Here is a 20,291-nt window from a genome sequence, read left to right on the forward strand (position 1 = left end):
ATGGAATTGTATTCAACCATAAGAATAGAGTAAATTCTGCCATATGCAACAACATGGATGGACCTTGAGATAATCATACTAAGCGAAATAAGCCAGACAGAAAAAGTTGAAAATCACGTGATATCACCTATATGTGGGATAGAAGCCTAAAAGCAACAAATGAACAGGACAAACAGAGACTCATGGATATGAACAGTAGACTAGTGGTTACCAGAGGGGAGGGGGAAAAATAAAAAATTAAAGGTAGAAAAAAATAATAAAAAAAGAAAACAATTAAATAGCTGAAATCCAGGTATCAGAAAGCCACCGCCACCAACGATATTACCACTATAGCCTCCTGACATTCACAAGGTGGTCTGGTCTCTGCTTACTCGAAAATTGTTTCTTGGTCCCCAGGAAGCTGGAGAATGGACAGTGGAATGTTGCTTTAGGAAATATCACATTAATGAACTTTTATTAGCATAAATCCCAAAGTCTCATTTCTGCCTTAGAAGGCATTTAACTTGTTTCTTTCTTCCAAGTTTCATGTGAATGAATCTAGCTGGCAGACTCTAATTTATATCCAGAATCCTAGCTGCAAGAGTCTGGGAGATGTCACTTTTAGCTTTCCAATCCCTTCAGCATAGAAAGATGTCTTAGGATGGAGGATGAATGAATCAACCCACCCTATTTACTAAAAACTCATTTCTTTTAACATCTGAATAACATTCCATAATACTGATATACTATGGTTTATTTAACTATTTCTCTATCAATTAATAATTTGTTTCCATTTTTTCCTATTGTAAACTTTTTAATAAACATCCTCATATATTTTTATTTAATTACATGTGTAATACATATATGATGTTATTGAATTGTACACTTGAAACCTATATAATGCTATGAACCAATATCACCCTAATAAATTTAAGTAAAAAAAGGAAAAATAAATTACATGTGCAAAGATAGATATCTAGAGAGATATCTAGAAGTGAAACTGGTTATAGGGGAGATAGTTTTAAAATTAAATAGATGCTGTCAAGCTGCCCTCCAAAGTTGTTGCCTCAATTCTAATTCCTGCCATCAACATATGAAAGCCTATTTCTCCACATGCTTATCAAATACGGAAAAAATATTTTTAATTTTAGTAGTGTTTTATTGTTGTTTCAATGTATATTTCTATAATTACCAATGAATTGAATTAAGCAACTTTTTATATGTTAATGGTACATCTGTATTTCTTCTGTGAATACTCTGTTAAATTCTATATATAATTAGCATTCAGTTATTAAAACATTTTATTAACTTTTAGGTCTACGTATATTTTGGATGTTAATCACTTATTTCAAACAATATAATTTATTAACTGAACATCTACTGGATACTAGGCATTCTCATGATCATTATGAAAAACAAAAATATAAAATACAGTCCTTGCCTCCAAGTTCAAACAGCTTGTACTTTCATCGGGATCATAGGGCCATCCACAAGACAAATTTAAAGAGGAATCAATATAACATAGCAGATGATTAAATCCAAAATGACTACTGATGACAGTAAATATTAGAGGCCAGGAAAAAGAGATCAAAGGGGATAATGCTTTACAGGCGAGGCTTCATGAAGAAAGTGGCAATTAGGTTGGACCATGAAGCATAAAGAAACATTAGATGGGTAGAAATGGCAATCCTGAGAGTATTAAACAGCATGAATAAAAGCATGAAGGCGGGAAAGCACTTGCCATTCAAGGAATAGAACTGTAAGAAACGGCTCAAGTCAAGTTTTAGGTAAAGTCATTGTTAAGATTATACAACATCTTGGGCATTGTGCCAAGCACTTGGTAGATATGGTCTCTGTTGATGCAACAGTCTTACAGATATGATCTTGTTAAATCTCATTTTCAGTTATGAGAAAGCTGAAGCTCAGAGATACATATGAAACAGCTAGTTATTAGTGGACCTGGCATTGGGATAGAAGTCATGCTATTTCTGTTACATAAAATTACAATGAAACAGCATAGATAAAAAAGAGATGGCATTCTAAAGAGCTTTTGAATGTCAACTGAAGAAGTTTATATTTTATCTGAACTCAGTTTAGAGTTTTGAAGATAGAGAAATGTCATGAATATGTGTTTTGGGAAGATGAGTAATTCCAATTAATATTATTTTTCAGGTATTTGTTCAAAAGCATTCTTCTCAGAAATGCCTTTCTTGACCAGCCTAAGATTAGCTACCCACCCTCCACATATACCACTTTCTACTCAATTATTCTGCTTTATTTTTTATAGCCTGTATAAATATTTCACATTAAATTATATATTTGCTGTTTTCTCAAGTATTTGTCTTTCTTACTAGAGTGTAAGCTCCATGAAGGCAGGAACTTTATTATATCCATTGCTGTATTTCCATGATTAGGAAAAATGTGACCTCTCAGGAAGTACATGACAAATATTTGTTAAATGAATGAATGGAGTGAGTGGGTAGTTAAAGATATGAAAGATGAGATATTTCTCAGCCATAATAAAAGATGAAATACTTCCATTTGCAACATGGATGGACCTTGAGAGTTTCATGCTGAGCAAAATAAGTCAGACAAAAATGTTGAGAACCATATGATTTCTGTCATATTTGAGATATAAAACTGAAAGCAACAAAAGAACAAGACAGACAAACAGAGGCTCACGGACACGGACAATAGTTTAGTGGTTACCAGAGGGAAGCAGGGAGAAGGGAGGTAGATCAGGATAGAGGGGTTCAAATATATGGTGACAGAAAGAAATTTAACTTTGGGTGGTGAACACACAATACAATATACATATGACGTATTGAATTGTACACTTCAAACCTATATAACTTTATTACCCAATATCATCTCAATAAATTTAATTTTAAAAGATCTAGATATTTGTATCCAAAATATGTAAATAATCTCCTGATTTTTTGTTTTTGTAAAATTTTGTATTACCCAAAAACTTAATTTATATTCACTTAGTAAAACGATTCTTGAGTAGATCGATTATTTCTATTTTTTATAAAGAATTACCAAAATAGAACTGAATTTCTTACACCAAAACCTACCTCCATCTATAAATTCATTCCTACATAAGTATGTACAGAATCCCAGTGAGAATTTTTAGATTAAGCATGTTACAAATGAGTAATGCTGTAGCAGAATTTTGTATGAAAGAAAACCATAATGTATATTTCAATCATTTGTCAGAGACTGCTCTTGTAGATACAGTTGGTTTCAATAAGGAGCTCTGTATCACAAAAGGGATGGATAGAATCTGAGTCAGATTCACCAATCTGTGGTAGTATTTCTTGGACGGACCTCTTAGGTGACCAATCTAAGTTATGTCCACTGTCCTTTTCTAAGCAGCCAACTCAGAGAAGAATTTTTAGATCTTCCTTTAAACCGCAGATCCACATTTGTCATCAACACTTGTGAAACAAGTTTCCTTTTAATTACCTTCTGTTATTACACCCAGCCTTTAAAATCCCAAGTATCATTGTGGTTAGCACATTTACCTGAGAACCACTGATCAGGACAAAAGAAGTACAGAAGTTTTCTTTACCTCAATTGATATCAACAGTCGATATATCAGCACATTATGTACAGGTAAGTGGAGATTTGCTTGCCTAAAATTCTGACATAAATAGAACCAACATTGTTTCACGAATATGATTCCTATCCAAAAGTTGTAGTAAAATAATTGAGTAAGTGTAGTAAAATAATTGAGTAAATATAGTAAAATAATTCCACAGAAATTTGAATTTTCTGCATCGAGACAACGCTATCATATACGTGCATTTGTATTGGGAATCTGTAGTTTCATGAAATAATTTGGGGAGTGTTTCAAAAAGGTTAAATGAAGCTTAACATCTTGTAAATATAAAATTATACTAATGCTCAACTGTTGTAAAGTGGAGAGGAGGAGGCAGAAAGATTTTTTTCTCTTATAAATCAAATGTTAAATTATTATTGGTGATGATTATGATTATGACACCCTCGTATTTTTTAAACATCTTGTGCTTTCTAAGTGCTTTCATAAATATTGTTTTGAACCTCACAGTATCATTGCTTCATAGGTGTTTTCTATAGAATCATATATAAAACTGTGCATTTTTATTTGTAAAATATTCATGAACTAAAATAGTATAATTATGTATAGATATATGCTGTTTATTTTTAAAGTATCTAACTAAATAATTATATTAGTAAACAGTGATCATTGATATCGTTTTTAAAATGTACTTTTAGCTCACGAGGCATTTTCATCAAAATATGTGCAAAATAGCAAAATTCAGAGAACCTAATTATAAAATATTTAATGTTCAGACAACTGTGAAATATAAATACATGCTTTATACAAATATTTCTTTAAAAATGTGCATCTTGAGTCAATAGTTAAGCCCTTAAGACATATATATTTATACATATTTTTTATAATATCAGTATTCATATAAAAATGTGATTAGAAACTGTGTCATGACAGAATATACTAAAAACATTTTTTCTTGAGCTAAAGTAAATAACTTATTGTTTCATAATTTTTTATTCAAAAAATTATATTATTTATAACCCTGTTCTCCTATTAGCCACATCTCTGATCTATCAGTAAAGGAAATAGTAATCATACATCTTTAAATGTGAAGAGGAAATAGAATGATTTGTTTTATTTTGTTTTGTTTTGCCTATAAAGTAGTCATCAACTTTATTCTGGGTGTATGATTTTCTTTTTATTTATAGGCACCTCTTCCTTCTCCTTCAACATTTTGACATTTGTGTGAAGTCCTAACCTGAAAGATTTCGAAGGATTAAGCCATTGTTTATAAGCACCCCTAGTTACCTAGGAAAGTTCTGAGCACTAAATCAGTGGTTAACTTCTCAGAGGGAAGCATTACTCTAATTGCTTAGAAGAGCTTAGTGACCTTAGTTAACCCTGTGGTTATACTTGGCTGCCCGAATAATGAACAGCCAAGAGAAACAAACAAACAAGAAAACAATAGAAGTGAAAATCAAGACTTTAAAACCACATTTTGTCAATTTAAATTTTTTTCTTATATTTAGACCTTATGAATGGAATGGAAAAATTTCAAAAGAAAGCTGTGTTTTAGATCCTTGCCAAGGTAGCATTGAGAGTTTATGGACAAGAGTTTGTTTGTTTGTTTGTTTTTTAATGGTAATAAATCACACAGAGAAAGATAAGTACCATATGATTTCACTTATATACAAAATCTAAGGAAAAAAAGAACAAACTAATCAAAAACAGACTCACAAATATAGTGGACAATTTGGTGACAGATAGAGGAAAGGGTTAGGAGGTTGGGAGAATGGGGTGAAGAGTTAAAGAAGTACAAATTAGTAATTGATAGTTCGTCATGAGGATGGAGAGCACAGCATAGGGAATGCAGTTAGCATTAATGTAATGGCTAGGTAGAGGGCCAGAGGAAGGAGGGAGCAACTGGGGGGATCATTTTATAAACTATATAAATGTCTAACCGATGTACTGTATACTTGAAACTAATAATAAAATAAAATTTTTAAAAAAGATATAATAATATTGTGGATCCTTTTTCAGTAATTCCTTTATGTGATTTTTCAAAATTTGTAGTGTGGACTACTAGAAATATTGGCTGAGGAGCCGAGTGATTTTTCCACCTGAGAAGTCTGTCATTCTTAAACACTTATTTAATCTGCATCATGGTTTGTAAGATCTTTAGATTTTGAGTTAAAGGTTGCTACAAACCAGAGAAGCATATGGGCTGATGACAAGCAGTAATCAAAATGGAAGAAGAGGATAGGAAAAATAAATTAAAAATTCTACATTGTTTTCAATGAAAGAAAATTGAAAATAAGAAAGTCATTTCAGTTCTCTACTTTTAAATCGTTGTCTCTGGGTAAATTCTAAGATATCTTGTTTGATCAAATTTTAATAGGTTTAGATTTATTTCTGTTCTTATAACAATACAAGTTCTTAAAACAAGCTGTGGGGTTAAGAGAAGAAAATTTGCCCAAATCTATATGAAGTTCTGTTCTAAGGTAAAGCTATAAAAATAAAACTAGTCAAGGAAGAAATGTACAAATATATCTTCAACTAAGAGACTATTGGGGAAAAAAGTAATTATTAAAAGTTCATGGGAGACAGAAAAGTAAAGAAAGGGCGTGGAGTAAAGATTAGAGAACAAAGCAGTGAGCGAAGTAGTTTTGTTGGTGTTGAATGCTTATGAGATGAGTAAGTGCTTACCTATTGATGAAAAGTGAACAATATTCTGAATTTGACAGTTAACATGTGCTGACAATGTAAAGTCTTTTGAGAGGTACCAAACAGTAAGACTAAGAAATTCAGGAAAGGTATGAAAAACTGAGAAATTAGTCATAGTTAGAATGGATATATATGTTTACCTTAAAAAGAGAAATATCAATTCTGTACAATATTTTATATAACATGCACTATAATATATCAATCTAGTTTTAGCTTTGTTTCTTCCCTGTTTTTGGGTGGCTCCTAAGTTGACATCCCAGCTATATTTCATTAGTTAATTACCAGTCAGATATCTCCAGTCATGTACTGGAAATGTAAATGCCTTTCAAACTCAAGATATATAATATTTATCATTTTTCTCCCCAAGTTACCTCTTCTAGGCTTCAATTTAGTCTCCTTTACTTCTCGAGGTAAAATCTTGTGTCATCTTTCATATATTCCCATCTTTTACCAATATAACTAACTAATTACCAAGTTCTGATAAATATTTTACTGTAACCTTTATTAAATTCATCACTTGCTTTTATTACTACCACCACCCAGGATCCCATCATGCCATTTCCATGAATTACAGTAGCCTCTTTCCTCAGTGGTCCTCCCCTTTTTCTCCCTCCTTTGCACTATCATCATGCAAACTGCTTGCAGATTCATCTTTCTAACACTGCATGTCCTCATGTTGGTCATTTCCACAGGATAAAATCAAAATCTTTTGATTAGCACAGAAAGATTTTCATAATCTGTAGCCCCGTAATTTAGCCATCATACATAATCCAGTTGTCCTTAATATTCTTTGATCTCATTCATTCACTCCTTTAACAAGTATTATCTATAATGTGCTAGACATCACACTATGCTCTGGATATAAAATAACAAATAATAACATGACTCCAGACAGCAACATGGTCACAACTAGGAGTAAAAAGATTCATGTAAAAATAAAAATTACTCTCAATGTAGGTCCACAATAGGCTGGCCATGGAAGACTTCAATGAAAAGGAGATGATAGAGTTGAGTGACAAAGTTTGAGTAGAAGCTCACTGGGTAGATTTGAGATGGACATTTTAGGCAGAAGGACCAGAGTGTGCAAGGATACAGAGGTGTGAAAGGGTCTAGTTGTCCATGGAACTCTGAGTATTTGGAAGTGACTCCATCATAGGTTAGAAACATAGGTTGGAAAGTGAGATGAGATGATGGAGAGTTACCCTAAGATAGGGGCATAGTTTATTTATAAAAACATGAGGAAAAACAGAGTGTGGATTATAGTTGAAGATAAGTTCACAAACATGATAATGGTGTTGTAAATATTCTCTTCTGATGCCTTCTATTTTCTCAGTGGACCAGGAAGTAAGGTTATTAGCTGAGATAGAGGATGAGGCAGAAGGTGCTAGAGGTTTAAGGAAAGAGAATTATGAAATAGTTTTAAAAGGGAGTAAAAAAATAATCAATGCAGAGCTATGTATAATAGTCAAGATATGGAAGTAATCTAAATGCCTATCAGTAGACGATTGGATAACGAAGAGGTGGCACATATATATAATGAAATATTATTCAGCCATCTAAAAAGAAATCTCAAGTCAAATGCCATTTATATGTGGCATCTAAAGAACAAAACAAAACAAACAAACAAACAAACAAACCAGAACGAAAATACTCATAGATACAGAGATGCTTACCAGATGAGAGAGCGGTTGAGGGGTTGGGCGAAAAAGATGAAGAGATTAAAAAGCACAAATTGATAGTTACAAAATAGTCATGAGGATGTAAAGTATAACATAGAGAATTTAGTCAATAACATTGTAATAACTATGTATAGAGCCAGGTGGTACTAGACTAATTGGGGGGATCACTTCACAAATTATATATAAATGTCTATCCACTACACTGTATACCTAAAACTAACATAAAATAATATTGAATGTCAATATTATTTAAAAAATAAAAAAATATTGAAAAAAATATATATTTCAAGTAGAATAGAGGATAGATTTAAAAAGAAAAATCATGTTCTCATGAAAGCATCAACCCGATTTATTTTTTATCTGAGATCCAATACATCATACTCATTGCCCACAATGTTACTTCTAATCTGAAAAACCTGACAATAGCCCTGGCTAGATTAAAGTTTTTCAGTATTTTGTCATTAAGATAACACATAGTTAAGTGAGAATCTGCATTACCAGCAGTGTAGTGCAAATTATCAGGCCCTTTTAGGAATCTGAATTCACTAGATCTGAGGGAGCATATGATAATTTGCATATTTAATAAGAGCTTTCAGGTGATTCTAATTAAGATTATCCTCCAATCACACTTAAAGGAAATCCAATTTTTTAAGACAAAATCTCAATGCCCTTGTGTGGCATCAAAAGCATTTTTTACTGCTGCCTGTTTGTAAATTAAGATTCTCCACAGGAACAGAACCAATGAGATCTCTAGATAATAGATTAGATAGATGATAGATAGATAGACAGATGATAGACAGATCCTATTGGGTATAGTATATCTTATATATCTTTATTCCCATAAATTTATACTTATTATCTGTCTGTCTATCTGGAGATTAAGAGAGAAATCTTAAGGAATAGCTTCACACAATTGTGATGTTGGCAAGTTTGAAATCCGTAGGACAAGTTGGCAGGCTGGAAACTCAATTAGGATTTCTATGTTATACTTCCATGGCAAAATTCCTTCTTCTCCCAGAAACCTCAGTTTTAGCTCTTAAGGCCTTCATCTGATTGGATGAGGCCCACTCACATTATCGAAGGTAATCTCCTTTACTTAAAATCACTGATTGTAAATGTTTATTATAGCTACGAAACGCCTTCATAGCAACATGTAGACTAGCATTTGACCAAACAACTTGGCACCATGGCCTAGCCAAAGTTGTCACTAAAATTAACCATCTCAGTCTAACTTCATCTTTGACCAACCTATGACTCAAAGTTTGCTGCAAGAAAATTGAATTGCTGGTCATCCTTTGAGCACTGCATATTTTTCTCTTTTTCTAGATGTCTTTCCATGCCCCTTTATCTGGACAGTTCCCACAAATCCCTATTTCAACTAAGGCAGAGGCTCTCAACACGTATTTGTTGTATAAATGAAACACAATGAAAATACCTAACTTATTGGTGATCACAGCATGCATGTGATGTCTTTGAACCACAGCCATAAATAAGGTAGTAAGAGAGATGGACACTACTCTGACCCAATATAGCAATTCATATTTGCCTGTGTTCTTTGTATATAATAAGGACATAATAAATAAAATCGGATCATGATCATACATTAAAAAATTATGATAGGCTTAGGCATAAAGAATTTCTAAGATATTTCCTTTCCCCACCCCTTTTTCCCTCACCCAACCTGGAAAGTTCTTCACTTATTGCTGCTAACTCTGTCACTACCCATGGATCATGGGAGGGAACTAGATGTTAAGTATAGATAACTTGGCACCAACCACCAGATTCCTGAAAAATAATCTCATAGCACAGAATCATAGAGGTTCAATTGATCATAAATTCTCAGATAAGTTCATGGGATTTTTTTCTCTGTTCCCTCTATCCCTCCTTTTCTCCTTTTTCTCTTTCCTTCCTTTTTTTCCTTCCTTCCTCCCTCCCTTCCTTCCTTCATTCCATCCTTCTCTCATTCTCTCTCTCTCTTCCTTCAAATGTCTTCAGCTACTACTGTGCCTAAATTGTGGAGCTTCTAAGAGTGAGCAAGAAGAAAGAAATAAAAACTTGAAATGACCAATTTTTCTGTTATATCCTTCATATTTATATGCTTTACTTGCAGACCAGTCACAACTTCCCGTACATCTTTGCCACTATGGATGATTGCCCTCATTGTATTTGGAGTGTTGGCAATCCTGGGAGTAACTATTGGTCTCCTGGTTCATTTTCTGGCAGTAGGTTGGTAAATAAATACATTTCTATTTATTTCAGTTTGTTGTAAACTTTATTTTCATTTCTACAAAAGAAAAAGAGACAATGAATTCTCTCTTTAAAATGCTTATTTCTGGGATCTGGAGAAATAAGCATTGTTAACATTTATCAAATACTTTATTGCAGACATCATTTTGAACATACATAGGTAAAAGAATATATACCACATAGAGACATGAATGCATAGATAGATAATTGATAGGCAAAAAAAGTACTCTACCAAGATGGTATTATATATGTTACTTTATAATTAAAATATTACATCTATTTTTGTGAAGAGAAACCAAAGGATATTGAATTTGACTAATTTTTCTTCATAACAAAAACATTCATTTAAAGTCCCTTTAAAAGATTAAAAAAGACTTTGTAAACATAAGAACAGTTAGAATTATTTTTTAAAACATGTTTTAACTTTAGACATTATTGTATTTAAATCCTGCTATAAAAGGCAAGAAAATCAGCATACTTACACATCTCATTTCTCCCTCACACTTCCTTGTAGCTTACTAGCAATACTATTCTGTCTGACAATTGATTATTCTAGACAAAAATCTTATTTATAGTATATGGTCTTATCTGTTTCAATTGAGATGTGACTCTCTTTTCTGACTTTTACTAGTATATATCTACTTCATTCTTGATCATACAAGCAGTTTCCATGATGCCCAAGTTATCTATTCAACCATGCCAGGAAGATTCACAGCATTTATCAATGTCTAATATAAGCACAATACTTGCTAGATGGTATTACTATGTGCTTTATATCTGGATTTGAAATCCATTTCACTTGAATAATTCTTGGATCATTTCTTTATCTCACAGAAAACACAACTTACAACTATCAAGGTAGCTTTAAAGTGCTGGATATCCCATATAACAGAAATTATGAAAGGGAGACATCACCAGAAAATAACTATCTTAGTGAAATTCTTGAGACTAAGGTAAATTAGTATATCCTATATTTATTTATTAATTCTCTGACATATATTATTGGAATTTGATGTTTGACTCTATTTTCTCTTTAACAGATGGTTGATGCATTTCACAGTTCTAGCATTTACAGACAATATATCAATTCTCAAGTCATCACACTTGTGTAAGTAACAATAACAGAAAAGAGATCAACCTGTCATACATATTATTATGCTGAAAGTTCCTCTGTAAAAAGTATATTGATCTATTATAGTCATTAGCTAATGAGTTATTAATATTCAGTATTGTCTTAAGCTAAGTGTCAGGTTAATTGTTAAGTATGAACCCAAAGCAAAGATTGGGCTATATAGTTGAGTTCATCAGGTCTAATGAGAATGTATCAATCCTTAAATTACAGATAATGTATCCCTCTGTTTTCATAAGTTTTAAAGTCCAGCAAGCATTAGGTAGTCCCTAAGACCAATGATTGATGATCTGACATTTTTACTTAGCAGTAGCATAAAGAAAAACCTTTTTTTTTCATGTCTTTTTCCTTTCAAGTCAGCTAAACACCTTATAAAACTTCCTTAGAGTTCTTATAAGATAGAAAAGACCATATCTACACTAGGCTTTGATGCCAAGGAAAGTCTTCTAGTCATCATAATAAAAAGCAAAATATCTATGCTGTGTTCTCTGCATGTGGGTTTGGAGTAGCATGGAATAGCAGAGGGGGCCTTACAATGAAAGGTAGACAACCTGAGCCCAGCCTTTACCACTTAGTGGCCCTAGAGCCTTGGGTGAGTCACTGTATCACTTTGAGTCTGCTCCCCTAGCTGAGAAATATTGATAATAATGCCTACACTGTTTCCCTCATAAAACTGTACTCTGGATCAAAGTGAAAATATTTGCAAATAAAGTTCAAGTGAAGGGAATTATTGCTTTTATCTTTTTCAATGCCACCAAATTATGTCTGCCTTTTTTTCCCTCCTCTTGGAACTCAAGAGACTCCTGGACTTATAGAATAGATCAAGATCTCAACTAGCATTAACTGTGGGGGTCGATTTTAGTATCGGAAAGAAGTTAAGACTAAAATTAAAGGGCCTGTGTACCTCTCAGAGAAAAGAGCAACCATCAGTAGTCTTCTTCTTTGTTTTCTTATGCATCTAACTTAGGTATCTATGTGAAGCATGAACTCACAGGAGGTGATGAAGAGGCACAGTTTTCCATTTCAGTACACCCTGTTACAATAATCAAACTTGCATGAGATGAGTACGGCCTAGGAGTGATTATTGATTTATATACCAGAAGACTGCTTATCCATTATGGATATTCAAAGCATAATCATGCCAATTCAGATACTAGCATAAGGGCTGCTTGATAATTCCTACCTGTCTATTGGCCAGCCTCTTGGGTTGCTTATCTCTTTCCCAATTTCAAACAAATCTTTCCTGAACTTCACAGTCAGTTTAATTTTCCTCAAGCATGGTTTTTCTTAACTTCTCTTCACTGTTACCCTTCAGCTAGCATTAAAGACCCTCCTGCATCTGAGCCCAATCTCCTAGATATCATTGTCATTGGCTGACTGGGCATAGGGTGACAGAATGCACAGTGTAAAAAGCCCAGGTTATGGAGTCAATTGTACTGAATCTGGATCCTAGTTTAGTAGCTGCGTAATCTTGAGCATGTTAGGTAACCTCTCAGAGCTTCAATTTTTCCTTGTCTATAAAATAAAGATGACAGCTATGCTGATAGGTTGTTGTGGAGACTACATGTAGTAATAAACACAGAAGATGCCCAATAAATGATAATCAACGTTATTGCTTTCCAGTTATTCTCAAATACTATTCTTCCTCTTCTCTGACTGATGAAATTTTCTGCTTGATAATAAAGTAGTGATGAAAATACTTTAAGGTCCAATGTGTATGTCACCTTTTCCATGAAAATTTCTCTAATCTCTTAGGTAAAAAATGACCTAGTCTTCCTGGGACTATCTGCAGATAAGAAAATTATCTTACCACTTCTGCCTCATTTATTATGATCATTTGTATACATGTTTTTTCTCTAAAAATCTGAAAATTTCTTGAGAGTAAGAACCATGTCTTAGTCACCCTCAAATTACCCTAGAGCACCTAGCCCAGTTATTAATCTATAGCAGTTGTTCAATAAATGATTGATGAATGCATAAATAAATGAGCCAATTCTTACTTCTACCCTTTGCTATTGTTCAGATTTGTAGAATGTCTTGCCTTCTAAACTGAATAATATAACTACATGCATATTTTCACCAAGTTAATGTAGGCAGGTGGATAATTCTGAGATTAAAGTGAAAGTACTACACAAACCCATAAAAAAGCAGAAGGATTAAGATATGAAAAATTGGGGAATGAAGAAGGAAATTCAATTTTTTAGCAACATGTGACATCTTTATGTTCTTTTCAGTCCTGAAAACAACAGTGTGACAGCACATATATGGCTGCTGTTCAAGGCTCCGAGATCAATGAAGGAAAACACAAGAAGAAGAATTGAAAGCATCTTACGTCAGATGCTGAGTAACCACTCAGGGTCCTTGACTACAGATCCTAATTCTCTTAGGCTCATGGGTAAGCTTATGCATTAAATGGCAGCAGTGTGACTTTCATCTTTTTGTCTCTAACACATATTACAAGCACCAGACACAAAGCTGATCCTCAATTTTTGTAAAAAATGATTGTCACTGTTTTACATCAGAGCAATAATTAATATTCTTCATTATGAAAAACATTCAAATTATGATAATGCTACACCTTAAAATTGGTTCTGAGGGGAAAATGTTACTTCTTATTCTAAAGCAGATAGCAAGACTTTGAACAGCTTCTATAAGTAATGATGTGTCTTGCTATTTTCATAATCTCCTATAACTTTCAAAAACAGCATAAGATCTGCCATTATGACAGGTCACTTTTTAAAAATTATTTTGGTATACTGATGGAACTCAGGTTTACTTGTGGAAACTTCCTATTCTTCTAAAACAAAAATGCAATTTTCCATCTTAGATAATGTAGAATACAATTCCAATGAAATAAAAGAAGTCTCTCACATGGAACTGTGAAGGTGGTATTTTCATATCATACGTTCGCGTACAGTAAAAGAACAATTTAAATAAATCAATGTTCTTTCCTTTTTTTCAAAGTTTTATTCTGAGATTCCAAATTACTTCTGGACCTTCTTGCTCTGTGGGACCTACCATCTTACACTATTGGCCCCAGGGTCAGTGGATTAATGCTAGGTATTTACCATGTCTTTTTGTGTTTTATTTCAGAAATCAGTAAGGTCGATGCTGAAAAGATTATCAACAGCCGTAAGTTTAGATATTTTTAAATTAAATATATGAGATAATATAAAACATAACAGTCAAGATTTATTACTCTTGGCCAAGCACAGCTCTAAGTATTTTACATATGACTTATTTAATTCTCACAATCATTCTAAAAATGAGTATTATTATTACCATCCATTTTAGAGATGGAGAAACTGAAGCACAAAGAAGTAAAATAATTTGCCCGAATTCAACTAGCTTGTAAATGTTGGTACCAGAATTAAAATCAAGGAGTCTGGTTGCTGTACTTAACCAAGACTACCTGTCCCCCACAGCTTTCACAGTCCCCAAGAGCTGAGATGTCTTGGAGGTACTACACTGGGTATGGAGGTGATTCAGGACCTGCTAGTGATTTCTGTACAGATAATTCTGTTCTTGTCTATGTAAGATATTGTCAGACAGAACTATACAATAATGATTCACTTTACTCTCAGCTTTGTAATTAAACAAACACTGTCTTCCTATTCTCAATGAAACAAAACTGACTCCCTCTGACAGGCTGTGGGAGACGAGCAAGGATGTCAGCTACGTATGACAGAGTCAGGGGAGGTTCTAACGCTCTGGAAGGAGAGTGGCCATGGCAAGCAAGTCTCAAAAAGAATGGCCAACACAGGTGTGGGGCATCATTGATCAGTGAAAGATATCTGGTGACTGCAGCTCACTGCTTTCAAAAGTAAGTTCATCATGTTGTCCAAAGCCAAGGAGAGCAAAGGCTCTGAAACAGTTACAGTTTACACCTGTTAGCCCAGTTTAATTATCAGTATCATTCCCTTTTATTATCAAAAGTGTCTTGGAAGGTTTAGAAGACAAATTATATGGTAAGTCAATCTAAAGTAAGAATGGATAGAGTCATTGATTTTTCACACAACATATTTTTCTCACATGATTTTGATCTTACATCACGTTATACTCCAGACATCCCAAACTACTTGTAGTTGCTAAAAAACTCTCTCTCCCCATCTATACGTGACGTGCCTGCCCTCCTCTCCTTTTCTTTAAGGCAAATATGACTCAGCTCTATAGTTTCATACAAAACACTACTTACACTAAGAAATTTTCCATTCTTTAGAGAATACAGATTTAAATCCTCCTTTTTTTTTTGTGGTCCCACTAATTATATACACAACCATTTAAGCAATTATAATTACCTATGTTTATGCCATTTGTCAATGTATTTAAATTTCTTAAAGGCATGGGTTATTTATTTTTTATTTCTATATCCTCATTTCCTTGCATAGTGTATGGTGTAGGGACTCAAACAAGATTTTTCAAATGAATTTAAAAATAAGGTTGTATCACTGCTAATGGACTATCAAGAAAGAAAATATTAATGTCATGAAAAGAATATAGTAGATGTGGGCTGTATTTCTGTTATTTTGAAATAAATACATGATTTTTGTTTCTTTAGGACACAAAATCCAAAGAACTATACTGTCAGCTTTGGCACCAAAGTAAGTCCCCCCTATATGCAACATTATATTCAACAAATTACTCTTCATGAAGACTACATCCAGGGTGAACATCATGATGATATTGCACTTATACTGCTCACTGAGAAAGTTGTATTTAAGAATGATGTACATCGAGTTTGTCTTCCTGAAGCCACACAGATTTTTCTGCCAGGTGAAGGTGTTGTTGTTACAGGATGGGGAGCATTTTCATATAATGGTAAGTCCAATGAAAACTTAACATAGTGTGTAAGGTATAAAAGAAATAAAAAAAATAAGTAATATAGGTACATAGTCAAAGGTATCATTTACCTCTGGATACCCAGTACTCCCTGGTGATCTCTCAGGAAATGGTGCATATGGAGTTATGATTTTGCAAATTGCCTTGGTTTGGAACATTCCAAAGAGATCAATTTGTTTGTTGAAACTCCCTAATTTAGAGAATCTACTTGAGAAAGTTCTGGTCCAAAGATGTGAGAAGAGAGATAAGGACATAGAAAGGCAGTATTAAGATGTTTCACATTATTCTTCGAACATTTCTTTTTCATTGGTTTGAGTGAGGGAACTGAGTGGGATTTTTCACCCTAGGAATAGGCAAGAGTCAAATATATGCCTTATGCACAGAGGACAAAACAAATTTTCATCCTTCTGTTTCAGAGCAGCTCTTTTGCTGATAATGTTTATTTCCTTTAGGTAAATACCCAGTGTTACTCCAGAAAGCACCTGTGAAGATTATTGATACAAACACCTGTAACTCTAGGGAAGCATATGATGGTTTGGTGCAGGACACAATGCTATGTGCTGGGTACATGCAAGGAAATGTTGATGCCTGCCAAGTAAGTCCAGACGTTGTTCACAATGACCACATAATAATACCAAAATATTGGTATTAGTTTTAGAAAATTTTCAATATGGAAAGAATTCTATACTGTAATTAATTTGTACTTTGACAATTCTGTCAAACTCCCTCTCAGCTTTGGCACTAAAGTAATTCTCTCCTATATGCAATGCATGTTTATAAGTGTTTAACAAACGCTTACTTTGGACTTTCTCTGAGCCAAGCACAGACTGAAGTCCTTGACAGACATTAATATATCTAATCGTCATCATAACTTTATGATGTAGCTGCTATCATTATCATTTTATAGATAGGAAAACTGAGGTGGAGAAAGTAAAGTAATTTGCACAAGGTCACACAGCTAGTTAAGCGGGAGAGCTGGCATTCTAAAAGAGGTAGTCTAGCATTACAGTCCATACTCTTAATCATATTTCAATAATAGATTAGTCTCAGAAAGTTTTCAATTATTTTCAGCTAATTTCTCTTATCTTCTTAGCTTCTTTGTGGCAAGGGCTCTGCCCACTTTTCTCAGATACATTATACTCCAAATTTATCAATAATATAAGTCTCCCAAAGCTTTCTCATAGAACTAGACCTTGTAACTTATTAGTTCATGCCTTCAATGTACACCTCAACCCCAGAGAGCCCTAGGAAATATATTCTGGCCAGTCATAGTTTCAGTTAAGTATGAAGCAGAGATTTATACTATATACCTTCCTATGGTCTTTATGAAGCATGAATCACAAACTTCCTCTGGGCTTAACATCTAGTGTAAGTCAAGTACCTGGGAGTAAATTCTCATAATGATAAATATTCTTTGTTTTATTTAGGGTGACTCTGGAGGACCACTAGTTTATCCCAATTCTCGAAATATTTGGTACCTTGTTGGAATAGTGAGCTGGGGAGTAGAATGCGGTAAAATCAATAAGCCAGGCGTCTATATGCGAGTGACTGCCTTCCGCAACTGGATTGCCTCCAAGACTGGCATCTAAAAGAAAAGCATCATGTAGAAACTCTCTTAGGTCATTTTTAACTGTTACTCCAGAGCCTTAATTAACATGCATTCTAAATTAGTGTGTATATTGGCTGTTTTGAAAGAATTGTGGTCTTGAGAAAATATTTATGAACTTTAATTTTAAACAGACTCTACAAGACAAAATAGGATATCTCATGTTTAGTGGAGAAAAATCTAAGCAACGTAAGTGCTCTTATCAAAAACTGACTATTACTATTTGTTTTCTATTTCATGACCCCACATTGTGGTTATCTCACCATAGCATAAAGCTCTTGATTTTAGGGATTCAGACTTTATAAAATTACGAAAGTATGTCCTTGTCCATTGTAAGTTACCAGGCAGCACTGTGAGAGACTGGAACCAACACCTTCTGAAAGTTAGGTTGGAACATGCTCTATCTGCCTTCATGTTATAGTTTTTGGGGAAGGGATGTGCTTGTGAACTAAATCTGGTCAGAATTTAGGCACTGACTCAGAGTCTCTTATTCTGAGTCTTGATCAGCTCTTGCGGTCATTATGAAAGGATTTCACCATCACCAAAACTGGGCAAAACAACACATTTTAGATTTACAGATATCAGGTACACTAATTCTTTAGTGTTGATACAGGTTTCTATAGAAATTCTTTATTTGTAACATATATAAAAAGAATGAACCATGAAAATGTGTAATGTATTTTAATTAAAACAAATTTAAAATCAGACCATCTTTGTTCAATATGACAATTTTTTTTCTTTTTATTCATTTGTTCTCTTGAGAGTCTTGCAGGTGGCTCTCTCTCTCTCTCTCTCTCTCTCTCTCTCTCTCTCTCTCTCTCTTTCTCTCTTTCTTTGTAACTGCTTTCACTTAGTCATTAGCTTGGAAGAGGGCTTCAGAGTGGTTAAAAAGCTACCTTAAGGCAGGAAGGACAGGCTCAGGCAAGCCAGGAAGGTGTAGTGGGTGGGTCCCGCAAAGGCCACTATGTACATGAGAGGCTCCTAGTCACTCTTGAGGATTAGGCCAGCTCAGCCAGGGTTGGGGCCTGACAGCTTGGGGAGTTTGTTCAGGTGGCCACCCATCTTCTGAATGAGTTTCAGCTTTAGATCTAGGAAGCAATTCTCCAGGAAGCCACAGAAGTGGAGGTCAACGCAGGTAGAGGCCAGGGCATGCCTAGGCTTCCCGGCCAAGGCAGCTTTCATGGTGTGCTAGCTACTGCCCCATTTGTCTCAGGATGGCTTTTGCACTTCCTGAAAAGGGCTTGGTTGCTGTACTGGTTTTGCATATTCAAGAGACGAGGGAGCCTTTGCTTCTCCTCAGCTAACTCCCAGAATAAGTGGAGCATGCTGTCCAGGAGCATGTTGTCCTTTCAGAATGGAGGCTCAGAGAGAGGTAGGTGAGTGAGTCCCATAGATGCAGGCTGACCAGGCTCTGATGGTGACCTCCACCACTGAGAAACAAATCTGGGAGCACATGCTTTGTGGGCCACTAGGAGCCAACCACACACACACACAAAATGGCATTCATAGGTCTTAGAAGAGAATGATGGAACAACCCAGAAGATAGTTCTAGAAGCTGCAGCTGGGGGCTAAGGAGAAAGAAAGATAGTTGGAAGCTGGAGGGCAGGGTAGAGAGAGTAGTTTCATCTTGATAAGAGACAGATGGGCACACTGTGCCTGCAGTTGGCTATTTTGTAGGGGAGAAATATTAATTACTGGCCATATTCTTGGTCTCAGTTTATAGAATAAACATAGAGTCCTGTTTTATGAACCATACAATATTTACAAATTAAGTGACTTGAGTTTGTAATATTAATTTTTCAAAATTAGATGGTTTTAGCAGTATTTACTGAGAATTTGACTCAGACCTCATAAGTCCTCATACAATATTTAAATTTTATTTAAGCTTTGGTTATCTAGCTTGGATATATAAGCAGAAATGTTTTACCTACTAAATTTTCTCCTCCCAGAAAATATGGATTTTACTCTATCTACTGATAACTATTTTCTATGTATCAAAGATCTGGAATGAGTACGTATCAAACACTACCATATAATTTTATTTTACCAGAGTTTCATAAATTTGCTTTTAAATGGCATTTAAAGTTCTTTTCTATCAGTTTCTTAAAAATATTTAAAGACCAAAGAAGTCTTGGCATATTAAATTCAGTTACTAACTACCTTGATATTTAAGCCATTTGGTTATAATGAACATCAGATATTGTATTAATTATCACTGTAAAAATTAAACAGTAAAGCTTAACATTTATTATGTTCTTTCTATGTGTCAGGCACAATTCTCACAAACTTACAAGAGTATCCCAGTTAATCCTTATGTCCTATGAAGTATACCACCATTATCTTAATATTACAGATGAAGAAACTGAGACACAACGAGGTTAATAACCTTGGCCAAGGATGCAGAACAACATCCATCCTACATTATTCTGTTTTTGTTTGTTGGTTGAGGTTGATTTATTTGTTTGATTGCTTATTCTGGAGTGAAACTCCTATAGTTTTGGGTAATACCTTACATTAGTAAGAAGTGCACCCTTGGAAATGACACCA

General features: G+C 34.2%; 1 protein-coding gene across 1 annotated transcript; it reads left to right on the forward strand.

Annotated features, from left to right (window-relative positions):
- The first annotated feature begins 3,589 nt into the window (after positions 1–3,589).
- LOC102883740 (transmembrane protease serine 11B-like protein) lies at positions 3,590–17,727 on the forward strand. The gene is made up of 10 exons (XM_006916528.1): positions 3,590–3,597; positions 10,034–10,149; positions 11,005–11,123; positions 11,211–11,278; positions 13,534–13,694; positions 14,393–14,431; positions 14,948–15,122; positions 15,858–16,117; positions 16,591–16,733; positions 17,566–17,727. The coding sequence occupies exons 1-10, from the start codon at positions 3,590–3,592 to the stop codon at positions 17,725–17,727; spliced, it is 1,251 nt and encodes a 416-aa protein (XP_006916590.1).
- The last annotated feature ends 2,564 nt before the right edge of the window (positions 17,728–20,291 follow it).

The sequence above is a fragment of the Pteropus alecto genome, unplaced genomic scaffold, assembly GCF_000325575.1.
Source record: "Pteropus alecto unplaced genomic scaffold, ASM32557v1 scaffold46, whole genome shotgun sequence".
Taxonomy (NCBI): Eukaryota; Metazoa; Chordata; class Mammalia; order Chiroptera; family Pteropodidae; genus Pteropus; species Pteropus alecto.

Bases quoted from the DNA above. Each gene is read 5' to 3' on its own strand.
- LOC102883740 (XM_006916528.1), top strand. The intron at 10,150-11,004 runs GTTGGTAAATAA...TTTATCTCACAG, and splicing joins GGTTCATTTTCTGGCAGTAG to AAAACACAACTTACAACTAT. The intron at 11,124-11,210 runs GTAAATTAGTAT...TCTCTTTAACAG, and splicing joins GTGAAATTCTTGAGACTAAG to ATGGTTGATGCATTTCACAG.